Below are 22,716 nucleotides of genomic sequence, written 5' to 3' on the forward strand. Positions count from 1 at the left end.
AATCTGGCCCACTTATCTCCATGCTGAGTTTCTTAGAGGTTTCACTGTTTTGCGTGAGTACAGGCCACACTTTTAATACTAAAAAGATAAATGTCTTACTTATTAACCCCTTTGAGCTTATAAAGTGCATATAACCTAGCCCAATAAGCTCCTAGAAATAAAAACATTTTTAGGCATTTTTCTATTTACCTAATTCACAGCCAGTTTAAACCCAGATAATACATTTTCAAGGAATAAAGAATTTCCTGGCCAGGTGCAGTGGCTCATGCCTGTTCTCCCAGGGCTTTGGGAGACCGAGACAGGAGAATCACTTGAGGCTAGGCGTTCAAGGCCAGCCTGGGCAACATAGTGAGACCCTGTTTCTACAAAAATATTCTATCCTACTGATCATAGCTGTTTATTTATTTCAGCCTTCAAATTTAGGACTAAGATAAATTGTTTAAATACGATGTTTGTTCTGAAAAATCATGGATGCTGTCTTCATTATCAACCCAGCACCTCTGATAAATCCTGTGCAGATTCTAAACAGGACTTTATACACTAAGAGATGGTGATTTTCAGACAATCTTGCAATCTACTGAAGACAATACTAGTTGTCTAGTGAGGCACCTCCCATTTTCTCATACCTGTGAGACTTCCGATTTAAATACTGATGTCTGAACAATGTGTTAAATACATGACAGATGCTTCTCTACTACCAGTATAGTTTGGTTATGGGTCTGAATCCAATTATAAAAATTTTATTTGAACTTGGTAATATGGATCAGAGACATAAAAGAAAATTTTAAGTTCCTCAAAAGCACATTAAAGGCAGCAAGTAAGCTAATTCTCATTTCTCCTTTGGACATCAACTTTTCCATTGAGTCACTAGTTGACAACTATAATAAATACTTTAAAATATGTCTGATTAAAGAGAAGGCAGTCTAGCTTATTTATTTGACAAAAATTAATACTCAATGTTATGCATTCTGCTATCCCAGGAATACTCTTTTCTGGTAAATGCTGCATAGATCAATGAGATCATATGAAAGAAAAGTCAAAGGAAATTTGGAAAAATAAGTAAATCATTATGAAAGCACTAAATGAAAACAGCCCCAACTGTGCTGACTCTGAAAGACAGCATATGAGTATCTGTATCATACTTGAGGAAGCTGAAATAGCCCCTCACTTCCACGTGAAGAAGATGTATTATACATTTAAACATTTGAAACATCCTATAGCTGCGGTTCAGTTCACAGCAGAAAGTAAACACTAGTTTTCTCTCACCTCACAAAATGTAGAGATGGACCAAAAAAACCCTACTAACCTTTACCTCTTACAGAATGTTCTGAGAATATTTTCTACCTTAAGAGTTATTCATTTTATATTTATTCAAAAATGAATCAAAGGAAAAAGATATTTCTTTAGTGCCAGAAATACCTAACTTGCCTCTTTTATGATCATTAAGGGGAATGGGGAAAATACAGCTATTGTGGTCCTTTAGTTTTTTCAATGTATTTAAGCTGTGATCTCACCTGAGCATCAGCTAGAAGTTCTAATCAGTTTAGAAACAAGAACTTCTTTGAACACTGTATCCGCAGTTATTGAGTCCCAGGCCCAGTCTTGAATATCCCTGATATATACACTAGTGCAGTCTGCTTTAGAAAAACGCATGTTCAAGCTGAAACAGTCAAAGAGCAGCATGAGACGCCCAGGGGAATAGAAAGGGGTTACCAGTTACATAAAATTCACAGACATGTTTAACTAAAATTCCAAACAGCCAACCCCTAGTGAACACAGAGCATGCACACTGCAAGTCTGGTCTGAGCCTACAACCCACAAAGCTTTTCTTATGAGCCACGCTGGTGGTTCCAAAGTGCCTTGTCTATACAGTCTGATTATGTGGGTACCAGATTAAAAGTGCGTGCTGTTGACATGACATTGGTCCTCCTGAGTTTTGTTAAGAGTTTGTCTGTGGTCACTCAGACAGCTGTCCAAAGACACTTCAATAGCCACTTCCACTGTGTCTCTTCTACAGAGGCCGTCACTTCCATATGTGTCTAGAGAGGGCCCGCCATTGTGCTCAGCACAGCCATTGACATGGGCCAGAGGCAGTGCCCCAGGGGGACAACACAGCTGCTTCGCACAGCCCTTGGAGACGCAGGGTGAGTTGCACAGCCACAGTGCGTCCTTCTGCTCCAGGGGTTCCTTCAAGTCCACATTTTCAAACTGGATGGTGACATTGTGGATTCCCGCACTGTGGAAGATTTCTCGAATTTTAGTGCTAGCATCTTGATATCCCCTGTCCTTAGGATACTTGATATGCAGGGTGGCAATAATCTTTCCACTTACAAGTTCCCAGATGTGTACTTCATGTACACTGCTAATTCCAGGCACAGCAGAGAGTTTACTCACTATAACAGAGAAGAGCAAACAAAAGCCGCATTTGAGACAAGGAGCTACAGGAGGGATATGATTCCTTTAAGTATTCTCACCAAAATGGCTGCATACTTATTAAGAACAGCAGGAAGAACAAAATAGTTGTACCTCTGTGGGTACATTTGCCCTTAACCTTTCTTCACACATCGTTAGCCCATACAAAGTCATTTAAGAAAAGAAGTCTAAAGACAAGAAAAAAGTCCCCAGGGTTGCTGAGTATACAAGGGAATGGACACTTGAACGAACTTCTCATAGTCATATAAAGTGCAATGCTTTTTGTTTTTTTTAGATGAAGTCTTGCTCTGTCCCCCAGGCTGGAGTGCAGTGGCATAGTCTCAGCTCACCACAACCTCCACCTCCCAGGTTCAAGCGATTCTCCTGCCTCAGCCTCCTGAGTGGCTGGGATTACAGGCACATGCCACCACACCTGGCTAATTTTTGTATTTTAGGAGAGACGGGTTTTCACCATGTTGGTCAGGCTGGTCTCGAACTCCTGACCTTGTGATCTGCCCACCTCGGCCTCTCAAAGTGCTGGGATTACAGGTGTGAGCCACCGTGCCTTATCTGCCTTTTCTTAAAAGGGATGATTTGGCAACATGGATTAAAAAAAAAAACAAAAAAAACCTTTACTAGCAATTCTACTACTAAGAGTTTAACCTAAAGGAAATAACCAAATATTTATGTACAAGAATGGTTTGGACAATGCTCTTTGTATTCATGAAAAAGATGGACCCAACAAGGAAATAGTTAAAACAATTATGTAATGGAATAGGATACAGTTGTTTAAAAGTAAGTTGCATATTTAAGGATATGAGAAAATGTACATAAGGTATTTTTAAGTGAAGAAGCAAATTGCTAAACTGTGTATATGGCAGGATCTTTCTTTTTACACTACATATAGAAAAATATTAACAATGGTAATTTCCACTGTCAAATTAAGAGAGATTTCTACTTTCTTATTTAGGCTCCTCTGTATTTTCTATACTTTCCAAAATGAATACGTATTTAGAGAGATGGTATTCAATACAGATTTGAGCAAAGGCTCTGCAGTCAGCTAGTCTGAATCCTAGTTTAGACATTTACTAACTGCATGATCTTAAACAATTACCTAACCTCTCTGTGCCTCAGATTCCTTATCTGTGTAATAGAAATGATAATAGTGCCTTTCGTATTATTTTAAGGATGAAAATGCATTATTATACGTAAAGCACTTACAACACTTACCTTCCTAGCATGCAATAAATGCTATGAAAATAGCGCTATTGTTATTACTATGCTGTGGGGTTTTTTGTTTTTGTAGAGACTGTCCTGTCTCCCAGGCTGGGGTACAGTGGCATGTTTATGGCTCACTGTAGCCTCACACTCCTGGGCTCCAGTGATCCTCTCATCTCAGACTACCGAGTAGCTGGGACCACAGCCACGCCCTATAACCTTTACTTTTCTATTTATTTATAAAACTGATATTTTTATTTTTGTAAAAATGAGGTCTCACTGTGTTGCCCACGCTGCTCTTGAACTCCTGGCCTCATGCAATCCTTCCACTTCAGCCTCCCAAAGTGGTGAGACTACAAGCAACTAGCCCTCTATTTTTAAAAATCACTATTTTTAAATATATTACTTTATTAAAAACGTAGCCAGTATATATCACAAATTTCTTTGTATATGTTTATCTTATTCCCTCAATGGGGAAACGAACTAGCTCCTGGGAAGGCAAAGGCAATGCTATATGTCTGCTCCTCTGTCTCCTTCCCTCTCCCATGCCTGCTCTGCCTGAAGCACTGGGCAGTGTTGTGAGAGACACAGGGACTTGCATGTCCACATTAACTAGAAAGCAGGGTCTAGAATATGAATGATTGTGCTTTTAGAATAAGGAGAATAAAATAGGGTACTTGGCAGAAATGGCCTTATTTGAATTAAAATAAAACTTTGACATGAAAGTAAATTGCCCAGAAACAGGTATTATCCAGGCACTGCATTCTTAAAAATTTACAGCGGAGTCAGAGAATCACAGTTGCAAAGGACCTTTGGTACTTGGAGTTGAGTCATCTTAATAGGCTATAAAACATATGATGGATGTCTCTACCGCTTGGTGATTTAAGATGTTTCAGAATACATGAAGCAAGCACTGCTCTTAAATAATCTTCGTCCTTTGGCCTGATAACATTAAATTGAGCGTGGTTCTGGATCACAATTCAGTCTACTTACTCAGCTCTTCCATGTTGACTCCTTTGGGGACCATCTGCAGCAGAATGGCACCGGTCTCCTTGATGAGCGGGAAGGCAGATGACAAAATGATGATGACCATGAGGACAGTCAGGCTGGGATCAATGTAACACTGCCAGTTACACGGGTCCTCACTCCTCAGGGGAAGCACATAGAATATGATGGCTGTGATGACCACAACCACGGACCCCAGGGCATCTCCCATCACATGCAAAAGTACACCTGCCAGGAAGAAAGAAAGACTACTGCAGCACGGAGGCAAATCTGGAAGCCATGTGACACTTACTGACTTGGATTTCCAAGTATATGAATATCTGTTACCATCTGGAGTTTTTTGGTTTTGGTTTTGGTTAGAACAGTAGGATGAATCAAAATAATGGCAACTACTCTTAGGAAACAAAACCCCAGGTCACCACCTCAGGATTCAGAGTACCTTGGAAGAGCAACAGCTTAGGGGGATTGTGAGCTCACAGTTGCCTGCAGGAAGAGTGACTGCGCCGTCTCACAGGGCCACACCGCTACCACCCACCACCCATCAAAGGGCACCAAGCTAGAAAACAGAGGCTGTGCAAATGATTTCTTTTTCTTTACGACAAGTATCTGTGCTTTACATTGTTTTAAACATTTTTAAGGGGATTGTGAACAAGTTATATTAAAGAGTGTTTAAAAAAATTTGTCTCTTTTCTACCTTGATCCTCCTTCCTTTTTCCCTGTAAGCATTTACCTACTTTTTATTTAGCCTGTGGTCATTTAAACAGCATTTCGTTTAAGAGGTGCCCAAGAACAGGGACTCCAGAAACATTTTCATTGCAGAAAGAGCCATTTATAACAAAATAAAATTAAAATTCTACAGATAATACTAAAAATTGTAGGTGCCTTTAATTAGGGAATTGTTTCTAAAGATACTGACTATAATATAGAACGTATGCATTCCTCAGCAAAGATTTGAGTACCCAATTGTTAGGCAAGGATTAAACTGGGATTAGTAAGTAAATTAGGTGAAAATTTGGTCGGAAAAATCATAAAACACAGAGTTTTGGGTTTTGGTTTTTGTGGGGTTGGTTTGTTTGTTTTTACAGAAAGCAACATTAGAATATTGCAATTCAAAGTATAGCTTGCAAACCAGCAGCATCAGCATCACCTAGGAACTTGTTAGGAATGCCGATTCTCAGGCCCCACCTCAGATCTGTAGAATCTGAACCTGCATTTTAAAAAGATGCCCAGGTGATTGGAATGCACACACAAGTTTCCAAAGCACTGCTCTAGGAGAAAGCACGTATATTAAGAGGGGTCTGCTTTGTCTCTCTGTGTATTCCACAGACTTATGCAGCAGAATGAATAATAATCCAAATACTAACAACTTACTCATGGCTAAGATTCACAACTCACAGCTAAGACAGTCTCATTTGGAAGGTGCTTTAATTGGGCTAATTCCTCCTCTTGGCAACACCTCCACAATTCTAAATAACATCATAAAGAAAATGGCATTCTGTGAACACTAAATGTAATTTGAAGCAATTGAGTCAAATTTTTCCCAAAAAATACAGGAATAAAAAGAATTCCCATATTTCCTTTTGGCTGAGTGTTTACTTATGAGATCCTGATTCAATATATACATTAACATTCCCATGTTCTAATGCTGTGCCTCTTTCTCATAACATCTGACACCCAAAGGAGCTTTTAACTTCCCAATCCCTGTACTGAACCACAGGAGGGAAACAAAACTTTCCCAAGAAATGTTCTATGTACTTTGTTCCTCTATAAGGAGTTAAAGATCCAAGCTTTAAATTTCTTCAGGACAGTACAAAACGTTACCATAAAAATATGAAAGCCTTTATATCTTTTGAGATAAGGGGGAAAAAAGAGAAAAAAATATATATATGAAAGCCTAATATTTCCTGTGCACAAGTGATGTCATTTTTACTGCCTGACACAGTCTGTTATTCTCTGATTGTCTCATCCATGTTAGATCCATTTCCTCCGTAATAGCAATGCCATAATGCCGTAATAGCAATGTAGGCATTCAATAAAACAGGAGCTTCTGGTTGATCATCATAACTCCCATGACATACAGTTAACTCTTGTCTTTAATAGTAACAACCATTGTTATTATTATGCTAACAAACGCATATGCTCCGGGCATTGCTGTAAGCATGTTACATATATTTACACATTAAGTCCTCATTAGGACTGTAAAGTGAAAATAAGTAATGCAAAAGCTAAGCTGTTGGAACTCAAAAGTATTTTGAGCCTTCAAGGAATGTGAATTACAGGGCCTGAGCTACGTGACAGGCAGCTGTAAGCTTTTGCATGTCTGAATTAAATCTTTTTCCTTACCTGCATTGCTCTGTAAAATGTTGTGAATGGCAAAGAGCCCCAGGGAAGACCCCCTTTTCACTTATTGTTGATTTTCATTCTCCCTCTTACCTTCTCATACATGACATCATGGCTATCACAGTCCTTTAATATGGAATGTTAAATACACTCTTTTAAGTTGGAAAGGAAATGAAAAACAGCTATAAAGAGAACAAGCCACATGGAAAACAAATTCTAACTAATTAATTTTTCTGACTTGTAAACCAGTCTTGTATAGAAAATGTTACAACCCTGTTAAATTTCTTGTTCTTCTCCTTATATAAGCAAGAATTTAGCTTTTAACTTTGGAACCCTATCCCCATTTCTCTGGAATGATGAACCCTGGAATGGCCATTCCCAGCTTTTCACTTGAATAAACTCTTGAAAATTGGAATCGGACCCTTCTGAGTATTTCTGGTTGGTACTCTCTTCATTTTCCAAATGAGGAAATGGAGGCACAGAATACCTAAGTAACTTGTCCAAAATCACACAACTAAACAGTGTTAACTGGGATTATCAATCCGGGTAGCCGGTCCAGGGATCTACTGTGCATCCTGCCTCGTGTAAGTTCTAAACTCCAAATTCAGCTTTTCCTTCTGAGAAATCCCACTATTAGTCCCCAAGAATTACATAAAAATAGTAACTTTCAAACTCGTTTTTCCCATAATCCACAGTAAGAATTATGTTTTGCATCCTAGCATAGACATAGATACAAATTGAAACAAATAATTTGTGGGAAAGCAAAACTCACCCTTATATATGATTTCTTACTATTATCTATTCTATTTCATTCTATTATAATTAATTTTCTACTAAACTAATTCTAGGGCCCAAATTGTCATGGCTTTCAGTCTGAAAAACTGTTTAAACCAGCATCTCACTCAGTTCTTGAGATTTCATAATGCAATGTATCTTCTCACCGCCCATGCAAAGAGGAAGAAGGCATGGTTATGATCATTAACTACAGTGCAGTGGCAAAATTCTGTGTGCATGTGTGTGTGTATGTGTGTGTGTGTGTGTGTGAGACCGAGAAAGAGAGAGAGAGAGAGAGAGAGAGAGAGGAGAGAGATGGGGTTTCCCTCTGTCACCCAGGCTGGAGTACAGTGGCATAATCATAGCTCACTCTAACTTCAAACTCCAGGGCTCAAATGATTCTCCCACCTCAGCCTCCCAAGTAGTTAGGACTACAGGTGTGTGCCACTGCACCAGCTAATTTTTTTACTTTTTAAAAAAATTTTTTAACTTTTTTACTTTTTTTTTTTTTACAGGGACAGGGGTTTGCTCTTTTGCCCAGGCTGGTGTCAAACTCCCAGCATCAAGTAATCCTCTTGCCTCAGCCTCTCAAAGTAGAAGATGCTGAAATAAAGACATTGATAACCTCCTTGGGGAGGAAAAGAGTCTCCTGTGATGAGAAATCTCAGGAAAGTCTTGTTGAGAGGTAGGTAATTTAGGCAGGACTCTGGAGAGGAGGCAGACTTCAACAGGCAACCAGAGGAGAAGGCATTGCAGACAGGAACACCTCGCAGGAGCCTCATGGGAAACTGCAGATGGAGACGTGCTCGTGGGGCAACATTTGGGCTGATCGCTAAATTTAGACTCACAGACCCTGACGCTGCTGCTATGAGCCATGGACCTTATTGAAGTCAACCTCTCTGAGGAGCAAGATTCTCATCTGTGAAATGGGGTAGTAATAGTAACTGCCTCACTTCCCTTAGAGGCTAGTTCTGAAGAGTATGTTTTAAAATGTCTGAAAACCCTCTGAGAATGACCAAGAGGTGGTGACGATGATAACAGGCACCATTAGTTGAGTGGGTCCTCTGTGCTGTTCTAACCACCCATGTGATCAGCACAACACGGTGATGTTGGTCTTATTATTTCCATTGTATAGATGAGGGGACTGAACCTCAAGGAGATTAAGTTCCTTGCCCCAGGTCACCTTGCTAGGAAAAGAGAGAGGCCGAACTCAAACCAGATCTGCCTGACCACGGGGTCTAAGGGCTTCTCACCTCTCTACAGTTGTACATTAAATGTTGGTGGGTATGCAGAGAGAGAGTAAAGAGCTGGTGGTGGAGGTGAGGCCATGAAGGAGTGAAGGGAAGGGCAGAAACGTCTAGAAAGGAATATTGGCACCAAAACAGCAAGCTCTTGAATGTCAGCAGTGTGAGACTATATCCTGGATGAAGTAAAGGCTTTGATCAGACTCTGATGTGATCACATCTATGATTCAGAAAGATAAATCTGGCAGCATTACCTGAGACACACAAAGATCACCACCTAGCAGACAACTCAATCACCTGATTAGTCATAATGCTCTCAAGGTAGCTTTGCAAAGGCAGGAAACCTCTGTACTTGGCCCTCACTTGCTGCCTTTAGATTAAAACGAAACCCCCCAAAAGCTGGCATGTAACATAAACTGGCAATTGGACACAAGTTGAAATTTGGTGTGTCCCAGAACTTAGGAAAGCCATCGGTGCTGTTGAATTTGTTGAATGACTAAATAGTGCATCTGTACTGGGCAAATGGTAATGAAAAGATGAGATGAAAAATCAACAATTGCAAAGAAACATCTCATCAAAGGGGATTTCTTTTCAAGGGTTGTCAAGATGGCTATTTGTCTATTTATGTTTATACCAAACTTTAAAAAGCTAATTGTCTTTCTGACATATTGTTACATCTTTAATGTATCATGTTAGATCCTATTAAATAAAACTGACCACTACAAAGCACATTGATAAGAATTAAGAGGATTGTTTTTATCATACTTTACAGTAGAAGACAGAGTGTGTTGCTTAGAATTCATTTTTTGGGCAGGTACAGTGGCTCACACCTGTGATCCTAATAATTTGGGAGGCTGAGATGGGGGGATTACCTGAGGTCGGGAGTTCAACACCAGCCTGGCCAACATGGTGAAACCTCTTCTCTACCAAAAATACGAAAAATTAGCCAGGTACAGTGGCATATGCCTGTAATCCCAGCTTCTCTGCAGGCTGAAGCAGAAGAATCACTTAAACCTGGGAGGTGGAGGTTGCAGTGAGCCAAGATCATGCCACTGCCCTCCAGCCTGGGCTACAGAGCAAGACTTCATCACTCAAAAAAAAAAAAAAAAAAAAAAAAAAAAAAAAAAAAAAAAAAAAAAAAAAAAAAAAAAAAAAAAAGAAAAAAAAACCAAAAAGCTCATTTTCCTATTCCCATTGGAATAAAAGAAACAGTAAAGAAAATGAAGAAATCGTTTTTTTGTTTGCAGAGATCCCCATTTCCTCTGCAGATCTGGAGAGCGGGACATAGTCCTACTTTCTAAAGCAGTTGCTTAAATGTTAGAAATATAACCAATCAGTGACTGTGTACTAGAGAAGCAAGTCATCTCTCCCTGGAGTCTAGAGGCAATGTGTGATCATGGAAAGGGCCAGAAATGTGATGTAAGGGTCCAGGATTCTAGCCTTGTCTTTTCTATGAGCTGGGGTGACTTGGGGGAGTCATTAAACTCTGTACCCTGCTTCCTCATCTGTGAAGTAAAAGTTTGAAGTCCATTTTCCCTAAGGTCTTTCCAAGTCTAGCATTCTATGATCTTTCCGTGAATTATGTCTCCAAGATAAGGACACAGCACCAAAGGGGAGGCCAGTCTCACACTTAGCCGGAAATATGGAAAGGCTCTGATCAGCCACAGCACAGGTCCTCATCAAAAGCAACAGGAATGATCTCAACTAACATGGAAGCACTGTGGGTTTGAGCCTCGCAATTCCACCCACTACCTGAACAACAATTGTATGCACTCAGTAAGATTGTGTGATTACCACGTTGACTCATTCATGAATGGTACCAGGGACAAAGTCTGTACTCAATCAAAACATCAGCCAGTTTTCCTACTATAAGCCTAAACTCTATAGATTTCACTTATTTCAAAGCAATTCCATAAGGTGAGTACTGTTATTATCCTCATTTTAAAGATGAGGGGATTGGAGGCTTAGAGGAGTTTAATAACTTGCCCAAAGTCACATGGTTCTTAAGCGGCAGAGCCATGATTCACACTCAGGCAGTTTAAGCCAAATCCCAGTCTTTCAGCCACTGCACCATTCATATCTATCAGAAGCTAGAGATGCACTGGTGTCAGTACAGCTAGTGCTCGACTTATGACCACGATTGGTTCCGACAGACCGGTCGTAACACGATTTGGTCGTAAGTTGAGTAGGCTATATGCACGCGGAGATGGTAGTGCTGCCGGAAGCTGGTCCACACTGTTGTACGCCCAGCTGGGCAACGTTTGCGCTGCCAGACGCGGAGCAGTCGTGGCTAGCGATTGTGGTCGTAAAGTCGAATGGTCGTAAGTTGCATAGGTCGTAAGTCGATCAATACCTGTACCTGAAAACCAAGGGCCCAGCCAGGTACAGCAAGGCATTCTACTACTGACGTTTTTCTACCAAGAAACTTCAATAGCTTTGGACTAAAATTTGTCAAGATCATACAAGTTTCTCAAACAAGATCACCATATCTATGAGGACCTACTCTTCATTCTTCTTTGTTTCATTCCACCTACGTATTCTCTTTCTCAACATTGTAATGTAAGGATGAGGATACTTGGCTGGGTGCAGTGGCTCAGGCCTGTAATCCCAGTGCTATGGGAGGCCAAGGTAGGCAGATTGCCTGAGGTCAGGAGTTCAAGACCAGCCTGGCCAACATGGTGAAATCTCGTTTCTGCTAAAAATACAAAAATCATCCAGGCGTGGTGGCGCACACCTCTAATCCCAGCTACTCGGGAGACTGAGGCATGAGAATCACTTGAACCTGGAAGGTGGAGGTTGCAGTGAGCAGAGATTGCGCCACTGTACTACAGCCTGGGAGACAGAGCAGGACTCCATCTCAAAGAAGAAGAAAAAAAGAATGAGGATACGTAACAGAACATGTTTGGAAAAGTTAAAGTCTCTGATGGTGAACTCCACCTTAAAACTTATGCGTATATGTATGTATATATATTGTTCCACTGAACTGCAACCTGGGAGACTGAGTGAGACTCTGTCTCAATTATATATATAACAGAGTCTCACTCAGTCTCCCAGGCTGCAGTGCAGTGGCATGATCTCAGCTCACTGCAACCTCCACCTCCCGGGTTCAAGAAATTCTCCTGCCTCAGCCTCCCTAGGATCTGGGATTACAGGACCCCCCAGTCACACCTGGCTAGTTTTTGTCTTCTTAGTAGAGATGGGGCTTCGCCAGGCTGGTCTCCAACTCCTGACCTCAGGTGACCCGCCCACCTCAGCCTCCCAAAGTGCTAGGATTATAGGTGTGAGCCACCAAGCGTGGCCCCAATGTATATATTTTTAAACTGAACCATATAAAAGAAAGATAAATGATGATGATTTTTTATTACAGATTTTCTTTTAAAAGCTTACTACTAAGCTCTTTTGGAGAGCAAATTTCCCTGTTGCATTTAAATTTGGTTAATTCAGAAATTTTTAGGAGCTCATACATTATTGTTATCTTCTGGATTTTCCCTATTGGTTCATTCTGAAAATTACTTTTTAAAACAGATGTGAGACACTCAAAGTGAAGATATCTCCTGAATTATTAATTTTTCATTATATTATTTCTATCTAAACCACACTTACAGGCTTTCCCCAAACCACAGGAAAGTAGAGGGTTGCTTAATCCTTGTTGGAATTCTCAAAATCAAGATTGGGGATTAACCCCTTCTGGAATTACTCTGAAGCAAAATCTGCGCCAAAGAAGTTGGAAAGGAGAGATGTTGGATACAATGGTGTCCAGCGAGAAACACATCTCAAAAAGCCCTGGGCTGACCTTAGTCCAGTGCTTCTGACATTGACCGCATAATGAGAAGAATGCTAGTTAGGTGCCTGCCATGGGCCTCGCCAGAACACTCCCTTTGGTCCTGGGAGTGGAGGTTTTAGTGAGCCAACAGTCCCTTCACAAAGGCAGATTTCTGGCAGAAATAATTGATGCAACAGGGTCATTCAACAATGCCAGATAGGGCACAACCTTGGATAGCAGCTCGCCTACTCTTTTCCTACCTTTATCAAAAGCATATTCAATTAAAATAGGCTTCATTATTTGTTAGCAATATCTATGGACTAGTAAAACCAAGTAAAGTAGTAAATAACGTTGATATGTGCAGTTCTGGAGCAGGCAGTATTAGCATGGGTCTAAGTGGAGCTAAGATAAATCATTAGCAACCAGCTTCTCCCCAGGATCAATGCAGTGATTACAAAAGAGAGTCAGGTCATAGTCTATGCATGTAACTGGCCTACTTTCAAACACACCTTTACCTTATTAAAAGTCAAAGAGAAATTTACAGCACAGTCCATATGTGTCATAGAAACCGATTTCAAATAGGCCCAAAGTCAATCCTACCTCTGATATTCAGAGCTTCAGACTTTTTCTCTTTTTTCATCATCTCTTCTGGCTCATTCTGGGTGTTGAAGGAATCACCTGCATTCAAAGAAGAAACCTTGTGTTGTGTATAAGTTCTACAAACAAAAAAAACCAATGGACTCAAAATAAAGTTTTGTTAATTCAAATTCCTACTAGCTTAAGGGAGACCCTTCCTCTGCACACACACAGCTCAGAACAGTACATTTGGCCTTGAAATAGCCTTGTGATACACCTTTGGACTTCATTCAGACATCCTTTCAAGTTAAAACAAAAAGAGGGCAAATGGGAGCCCACCTGCAGCCCCCAAGCCCGTAACACCCAAAAGGATAAACAGGTGCGCAAGGAGAAAGGGAGAAAAACAAAATTCAGATAGCAACTAATGAGCGGAGGAGGGGTTGGAGAGTGCCGCCTGTTGCCCAATAATGACTGATTTCAAAGAAAATCAATACTTTTATAGAGAGAATAGGGGAAGGGAAAAGAGACTAGGGCTACCCGAGGATCCAGGAGAAAAAAGAAAGGATAGAGAATACGTTAATTTAAAAAAAAAAAAAAAAAAAAAAAAAAAAAAAAAAAAAAAAAAAAAGCATGCCGAAGAAAAAGAGGGCGTGGGGTGAGAAGAAAGGGAAAGGGACCAAGTGGGAGGAGGAAGGACGGGCCAAGCGGTCCAGAGGATGCAACCGAAAGGCACCTGCTACGTTTGAGAACACGGTCGCCCCCTTCTCCTGCTTTCTTTCCACCGAGGTCCCCCGAAGGGTTACGGCCGAGTCGAAGCCGGGGGCTGTCGGGGCCGATGCGCGCCGCGGGTCCTCCGGGCCCTGGGGTCCCCCGAAAGCACCGGGAGCGCAGTCCTCCGCCAGCTGCTGACGCTTCTGCAGGCGGCGACCGCGGCCCCGCCTGCAGCACGAGAACCAGGCGGCGCAGTCCTGGAAGATGAGCAGCCCCACCACGTTCACCAACAGCCCCAGGGCGCCGACGATGAGCACCAGCTCGGGGTCATCGATGCGCTCGGGCCGGGCCAGGCGCAGCACCGCCTCCACGAAGATGGTGAAGCAGAGCGCGGTAAGGAAGACGGCGTTGCTCAGCGCGCCCACCACCTCGGCGCGGGCGTAGCCGTAGGTGGCGTGGAAGCCCCCAGTGGGGCGCCGGGCGATGTAGCCGGCGCTCAGGCCCACGCACAGCGAGATCAGGTCGGACAGCATGTTGAAGGAGTCGGAGAGCAGCGCGATGGAGTTGCCCAGGTAGCCGGAGACCAGCTCCGCCACGAAGAAGGCGACGGTGAGCACCAGCATGAAGAGCAGCCGGCACGTCTTGCCCGAGTAGCGGCCCATCTCGCCACTGGCCGCTGCCACCGGGCGCCGCCCCGGGAAGCACAGCCCGCCCCGAGCGCAGCCACAGGTGGGGGCGCCGCGCGGGTCCGCGAGGCCCGGTACCCGCCTCCTGGGCTGTCTCGCCGGCCCGGCCCCGCCGCTTTTTATAACGCGAGGCCGAGCCCAGCCAGTCCCCGCACGTCCAGAGTCTAAAGGAGTGGCGGCGGCAGTATCTGAACAGCCCGTGCGCCGCCTCCCGCGGCTCCTTTCCCCTCCCTCGCGGCCTGGGCCTAACTTGGCAGGTGGCCACGAGCCGATGTCTCTGCTTCTGGGACAGGACTGTGCAGAGAGGGGCGCTGTGGAGGAGAGGGGGCGTGTCTGGATGTCAATCTTCACAGACCCCCTCCCCGCGCAAAGGTGGGATTCACCCAGACACCCTCGTCTGCGGGCCCTCCGGGTCGCCAGCGTCCTGCTGACTCATTGATAAGGGCCTTGGCTGCTGTGGGGTGTGTTCGCTGCGGTGGACGTGGACACCTTCGAGTACGTGCCCAAAGGCACCTTGCAGGGCAGATTCCATATTAACCAGGTGCAAGGTCCCGAAGCACAGGTTTGGGGCAACCCTGCCCTTGAAGATGCTTCCTGCTTTTCATTTCGTGATTCATTTCATCCCTCATTCAGCCCTCCAGCTTCATTCCCCTAACCTCGGGATAAAGCTATTTAATCCTCTCTTGTTCCTCACACCCATCATAAAGGGTGCAAGATGATTCCTATCACCCCCTCATGGCACAGGAGCGTCCCTTCAGGATCTTCGCTGTCAAGGCCTCCTTCCTTGAGTGAATCGCAGGCAGCCCTCAGGAGAGTATAGACCCCACTTCTGCAAGCATGCGCTCCCACCCAGCACTGAAGGCTGCTCTACCCTGTGATACACACAAGTCCCTTGGCCACTAAAGAAGCCACGGCTGACCTCCTCTGTGTACTTGTCTCATTCTCCATTGAAGAAAATATTCTACTCAGCCCCATGTGTCCCTGACAGCAAGACCTGATAGTACATGAAGGTTTATTCCAAATAACGATTTTTTTTTTTTTTTTTGAGACAGAGTCTCGCTCTTGTTGCCCAGGCTGGAGTGCAGTGGCACAATCTCAGCTCACTGCAACCTCCGCCTCCTGGGTTCAAGTGATTCTCCTGCCTCAGCTTCCAGAGTAGCTGGGAATACAGGCATCTGCCACCATGCCCAGGTAATTTTTTGTATTTTTAGTAGAGACAGGGTTTCACCATGTTGGCGAGGCTGGTCTCGAACTCCTAGACCTCAAATGATCCGCCCAACTCAGCCTCCCAAAGTGCTGGGATTACAAGTGTGAGCCATCGTGCCTGGCCAAGGCTCTTCTATTGACAACAGGCTGTATTCCAAATAAAAGTTATCCAGAAGGGAACTGCCTCCAGGACTCTGGAAGAGGCTGAGGAAGGGACCCTTGAGGAAGGGCATCTGCTGCTGGTCTCTTCCAGCAGTGGAGGTTTGGGAGGCCTGGCTCCTAGGTTTCTTTGTTGGTTTCTTTTGTTATCTCATTATCTCATCCCACAGAGGATTTGAAGGTGAACTCTGGTCATCTCTATTCTCCCTCCCCATCCCCAATCCCTGAACTTTAACCATTCCTGAAAAATACACACGTAGTTTTGGCTTGGAAATGAATAAAAATGTTTAATCAAAAAACAAAACAAACAAAAACCATACACAGGCCAGGCATGGTGGCTTACACCTGTAATCTCAACACTTTGGAAGATCACTTGAACCCAGGAGTTTGAAATCAGCCTGGGCAACATAGGGAAACCCCATAGCTATAAAAAAAAAAAAAAAAAAAAAAATTAGCCAGGCGTGTGTGCCTACGGTCCCAGTTATTCAGGAGGCTAAAGTGGGAGGATTGCTTTAGCCCAAGAAGTCAAGGCTGCAGTGAGCTGTGATGGTGCCACTGCACTCCAGCCTGGGTGACATAGCAAGGCCCTGTCTCAACCCCACCTCCCCCCGCCACAGAACCCATGAGCAGAACATCCTAACCTCTAGCCCTGTTCATTGTCCTTAGCCTTGTAAAAGATAACCTTGTCTTTCAGTATCATCCGAGGCCCGTAAAGCATCCTTAATCCACGGGTCTCACCTTACGACAGATAAGCCTCCAAACTCAGAGGGGTTATTAAACATTCCCACCTCCAGGAAAATATCTGTATCCTGAGAACTAGAGAAAATTTATCATTGGGAATATTCTCTAAAAATTAATATAACAGTCCAGGTGTGGTGGCTCATGCCTGTAATCTCAGCACTTTGGGAGGCCAAGGCAGGCGGATCACCTGAGGTCAGGAGTTCGAGTCCAGCCTGACCAACATAGCAAAACCCCATCCCTACTTTAAAAAATACAAAATTAGCTGGGCATGGTGGCACATGCCTGTAATCCAAGCTACTCGGGAGGCTGAGGCAGGAGAATCGCTTGAACCTGGGAGGTAGAGGTTGCCATGAGCCAAGATCACACCATTGCACTCTAACCTGGGCAACAAGAGCAAACTCCATCTGAAAAAAAAAATTAATATAAAAATAATTAATAATGTAGAATAAGTAAGAAGATACAGACTACAGAATTTTTCACTAGTGTAAAGTGGGAATAATAATAGTATAGGGAAGATTAAACGAGTTAATATGTGTAAAATGCTTAAAACAGTGCCTGGTACACAGTAAGCACTCAATAAATGTTCTATTATTGTTATCAATAGTATTAGTACTACAGCACGTGTGATGGAATTACTATTGAACAAAAGATGACACACTCTAATTCACAAAAGAGATTTATCAGAGTACTTTACCCGTTTCAGCTTCTGGCTTAGACTGTCTTCGAACCGTAAAGCCTCTGAAACATTTAACATGACAACAAGCAAAACAGCCAAAATCAGTGAGCGAAGCCTTGTGGAACTAAACTGGACAAACTAAAGCATTCCTTGCTAATTGGATTTCTTTGTCATTCACCGCTGAAAGAAAAACCTGCAATCAGCAGAAATGTATCGCTGGAGCAGATTGCCTAATTATTTTCCTAACCATGGGCAGATAAGCATTGTGTCACTGCCCCAGGGGTGCAGTGGAGAGAACCAGAAAGCCAGTGGCTGAGGAAGCAGGAGGAGCTGGAAGTGGTGGAGGCAGCCTGTCTGCAGGCCCCATTCCTGACTTAAAGAAACAGTAAGTGTTGCCAGATTGTGTCAACAAAAGGCACTGTAGAAAAATGTTTGTACTAAAACCACACACACACACACACAGAGAGAGTATATATAATCTAAGTTCATTGATAAAAATGTAGGCTGCATTTTATTTTTATTTTTTTTAAAGACGGAGTCTCACTCTCTCACCCAGGCTGGAGGGCAGTGACCCAATCTCAGCTCACCACAACCTCTGCCCCAGGGGTTCAAGTGATTCTCCTGCCTCAGCCTCCTGAGTAGCTGGAACTACAGGTGTGCACCACCACACCTGGCTAATTTTTACACTTTTAGTAGAGACAAGGTTTCACCACATTGGCCAGGCTGGTCTTGAACTCCTGGCCTCAAGAGATCTGCCCGCCTTGGCCTCCCAAAGTGCTGAGATTACAAGCGTGAGCCACCACACCTGGCCAGCATTTTATACTTAACAGCAAATTGTGAGGCTTCAATAGCTTTTGTTTGTTGATCTCTTACTCTGCCCAGCCCTGTGCTGAGGGTTTCATAAGCATCATCTCATTTCATCAGCCCCATAAAATAAGTACTATTTTATAGGACAGAATCTGAAGTCCAGAGATTTTGTATAACTTACCCAAGATCACACAAGCTGAAAATGATTAATAGACTTGAGATATGAACTAGGAATCCAACTATAGAGCTTACACCCTTTGCTTCCAGATTATACTAACTCAATCATTTTAATGCGTCTTTCTCTCTCTCTCTCTCTTTCTCTCTTTCTTTCTCTCTCTCTCTCTCTCTCTCTCTCTTTCTCTCTTTCTCTCTCTCTCTCTCTCTCTTTCTTTCTTTCCGTCACCCAGGCTGGAGTGAAGTAGCATGAGCATGATCTTGGACCACCTCCCAGGCTCAAGCAATTCTCCAGCCTCAGCCTTCTGAATAGCTGGGATTACAGGTGCCCACCACCACGCCCAGCTAATTTTTGTATTTTTAGTAGAGATGAGGTTTCACCATGTTGGCCAGGCTGGTCTCCAACTCCTGACCTCAAGTAATCCACCCACCTCGGCCTCCCAAAGTGTTGGGATTATAGGTGTGAGCCACCGCGCCCAGCCTTTAATGCTTCTTTTGTTCTATACAAATGAAATGGTTTTTTAAAGTTCTCTTTGCATTGTTGCAAAATTTGACATACTGCAATTCATAAATTCAGAGATTACGACATTACAAATTATTTTTATACTGATATTTGACCAGAAATTAACAATTATTTTTTTAGAAACTGAAAAAGCATCTGTTTTTCTTTTTAGTTCTACTTGACAAGAGATGACATTGCCTTTAGGGAGGAGAAGGGACATCTTTCCAAAGCAGCAAATTCTTATTGTGGATGAAGTCGGTTCTTCACTGGTGAGTTTATATAACATGTACATCTATAACACTTTGCTTGTACAAAGGTAATTTTTGTACTCTGAAAGTATGCATATTGACCCTCCAAGTTTTTTGGAATACAATAAATTTAAGATATTCTTGACTTGAGTAGCCATTCTTTTTTTTTTTTTAATGATAGAGGCATGAGATGTGCAAAAGATTAAAAATGAGGTAGTCAGCAACACTAATTCGAATGGGCTATATTCATAAGGGAGAAGAAATAGCAGCGCTGTGATTTGCAGCCCACCTAGAAGGAAGCAGCTCTAATATGAATACAAAGCTGTGCCCATCAGCTTGCAGTATCTTCACCCAAAGACCACCTCCATGGTTTCTTCAAAATGCCACTTGTTCTTGCAATGAAAGAGTATGTCTCCTAATAACAACAGCCCAGGAAGTGGTAGGAGCACGAGCGTAATATCACAGGATACCACCTACTTATTGAGAAGATACCAGACTGTAAATAATTTTAATTTTGCACTCACTTTGAGAAAATGTAAAAGGCAGAGTAGTGCAGCAGTTAATAATCTGAGTCAGATTTGGAACTAAATCTGGGCTCTGCTTCTCAGTTGCTACCGCTCTTGTAACCTGGGGCATGTTCTTTACTAAACCGTCTCTTTCCTCACCTGTGAAATAGGGATACTATTTGTATCTACCTCATGGGGTTGTAATGAGACTTAAGTAGAAAAAGATATATAAATTGCTTAGGATAGTGCCAGGTTCATAAGAAAGGCTCAGTGAATGTTAACAAGAAATAACCATCACCTGGTGTTTTGAATCCAGGTTGAGAGAGAGAGGAGAATATTCTTCTTCACCAAAGGATTCACTAAGGATTACTCTTAGAGAAGATAAACGTTTAAGGATTTGTTTACAGCTCCATCTTAGGAGCAGTGAAATTTATGGAGACATAAGATAAAACATGTTTAAGTTTCTGCAATTAGCAGAGAAGTATAGGCCAGGCACGGTGGCTCACAGTTCTAATCCCAGCACTTTGCAGGGCTGAGGCGAACGGATCACCTGAGGTCAGGTTCGAGACCAACTGGCCAACATGGTGAAATCCTGTCTCTACTAAAAATATTTTAAAAATTAAAAATTAGACAAGAGTGGTTGTGGATGCCTGTAATCCCATGTCTCCCCCTGCTCCTTTCCAGCACCCTTCAAATTGCAACAGGAGAGGAAGCAGAAAGAGCTGAGAGGCAGTGATAATCTCTAATAGAATTCAAGTCTCAGGTTCCAACTTGGTTATGTGAGCCAGTAAATTTTCTCCCTTTTCTTAAGCAAGTGTATGCTGGGCTTTTTATCAGTTGCAACCCAACACTTCTGGCCACTAGTTGGTCAAGAACCTAGTTTTATTATAAAGTGCTAAGAATGGCTTTCTCCTCTTCTCCACATTCAAGACTCATGAGAAATATAAATTTAATCCTTAAAAAATAATAAAAAGGACTTTCCCTTACTTTGATTCCTCCCCAGGGCTGGAGGACCTATTCCTGCTCCATTTCCCTGATCTCCTCCAGAGAAAAAAAACTCTTGAAAAAGTTTGCATAGTCTGTACTTTCTTGAATTGCATCCTTTTGTACCCACTCCAATCCCACTGCCATCTTCACCGTACCACTGACTTTTTTAATATTATCTATGACCTTTTGATTCCCAAATCCATTGGTTTTCCATCCTTATTTGGATAGAATTCTTAGCGATAACCGTTACTGAGGACCTTGCTTTCCTTCTTCAATTACCCACCTCATTTGACTTTTGAATGCCGCACCCTCCTGGTTCTCCTTATATTTCATTGACAGTTTCTCCTCCTTCTCTTCTAAATCATTAGATGTTGGAGCATCCCGTGACTTACTCCTGGGTCTACTACTCCTATCTATCTATGCTTAGAGTCCCAAGGCTTCAGATCTACATTCGGATTGATTTTCAAATATATACCTCCAGTCTGGGTTTCATCAAACTCAATTCAGTGCCTACTGTACATCTCCATCTGGATATCTAGTAGGCATTACAGACACATCTCCTTGTCTTCCCAGTCACAGTAAATGACACCAGCATCAACCCCGATGATCAAGTCAAAAGCCAGAGATAATCCTTAATACCTGCCTTTCCCTCATTCCCCAACTCACACCATCAAGAAATCCGGTTCACTCACCTTCTGAAATATATCAGAATTCATCTCACTGCCTCAAAAAGACTCCATGATCTGTTGCCAGAATTACTGCAAGAATCTTTTCCCCATTTTTCATCTACTACATTCTTCACACAGCAATCAGAGTGATCATCCTTAAAATGTAGCTGTTCATGCAACTCCTTGGCTTAAATGCTCTCCTGTTACTTCAAATAAACCCCAGATCTCTGACCCTGGTATGCCACAGATGACTCACTGCCTACCCCCACATCCATGTTCCCTTCTCTTTCATTAACTGAACCCTGATGCTAAGTTTAGCACATTGCTGAACCCTCTCCTCACTTGTATTTTGCTGCTTAGCTAAAGACTACAGTTTCTGAAATCCTAGTCTCTGATAAAACAGATTTTAAACTAACAAAGCTCAAAAGAGACAAAGAAGGGCATTACATAATGGTAAAAGGAGCAATGCAACAAGAAGAACTAACTATCCTAAATATATATGCACCCAATACAGAAGCACGTAGATATATAAAGCAAGTTCTTAATGACCTACCAAGAGACTTAGACTCCCACGCAATAATCGTGGGAGACTTTAACACCCCACTGTCAACATTAGACAGATCAACGAGACAAAAAATTAAGGAGGATATCCAAGACTTGAACTCAGATCTGGAAGAACCCTCCACCCCAAATCCACAGAATATACATTCTTCTCAGCACCACATTGCACTAACTCTAAAATTGACTACATAATTGGAAGTATATCACTCCTCAACAAATGCAAAGGAATGAAAATCATAACAGTCTCTCAGACAACAGTGCAATCAAATTAGAACTCAGGATTAAGAAATTCACTCAAAATCACACCCACGTGGAAACTGAACAACCTGCTCCTGAATGTCAACTGGATAAACAATGAAATGAAGGCAGAAATAAAGATGTTCTTCAAAACCAATGAGAATGAAGACACAACATACCAGAATCTCTGGGACACATTTAAAGCAGTGTCTAGAGGGAAATTTATAGCACTAAATGCTCACAAAAGAAGCAAGGAAAGATCTAAAATATACACCCTAACATCACGATTAAAAAAACTAGAGGCACAAGATCAAACAAATTCAAAAGCTTGCAGAAGACAAGAAATAACTAAGATCAAGCAGAACTGAAGGAGACAGAGACACACACACAAAAAAAAACCTAGGCCGGGCGCGGTGGCTCAAGCCTGTAATCCCAGCACTTTGGGAGGCCGAGGCGGGTGGATCACGAGGTCAAGAGATCGAGACCATCCTGGTCAACATGGTGAAACCCCGTCT

The 22,716-nt window shown here is 42.6% G+C and overlaps 1 protein-coding gene across 2 annotated transcripts in view; it reads right to left on the reverse strand.

Moving 5' to 3' along the window:
* Positions 1-724: 724 nt before the first annotated feature.
* The window catches only part of SLC30A10 (solute carrier family 30 member 10), a 42,879-nt gene continuing 20,887 nt past the window's right edge, over positions 725-22,716 (reverse strand). The window contains exons 1-4 of one of the 2 annotated variants that reach the window (XM_017526324.2): positions 14,066-15,816; positions 13,357-13,434; positions 4,624-4,863; positions 725-2,393 (exon numbers count right to left, since the gene is read on the reverse strand). In XM_017526324.2, coding sequence (XP_017381813.1) covers positions 1,894-2,393; positions 4,624-4,863; positions 13,357-13,434; positions 14,066-14,705 — 1,458 coding nt within the window. In that variant the 5' untranslated portion in view covers positions 14,706-15,816 and the 3' untranslated portion in view covers positions 725-1,893. Of the gene's footprint in view, positions 2,394-4,623; positions 4,864-13,356; positions 13,435-14,065; positions 15,817-22,716 lie in introns of those variants that run through there. The other variant, XM_037737707.1, reaches the window with a different exon arrangement.

Source organism: Cebus imitator, unplaced genomic scaffold (genome assembly GCF_001604975.1).
Source record: "Cebus imitator isolate Cc_AM_T3 unplaced genomic scaffold, Cebus_imitator-1.0 Scaffold42, whole genome shotgun sequence".
Classification (NCBI taxonomy): domain Eukaryota; kingdom Metazoa; phylum Chordata; class Mammalia; order Primates; family Cebidae; genus Cebus; species Cebus imitator.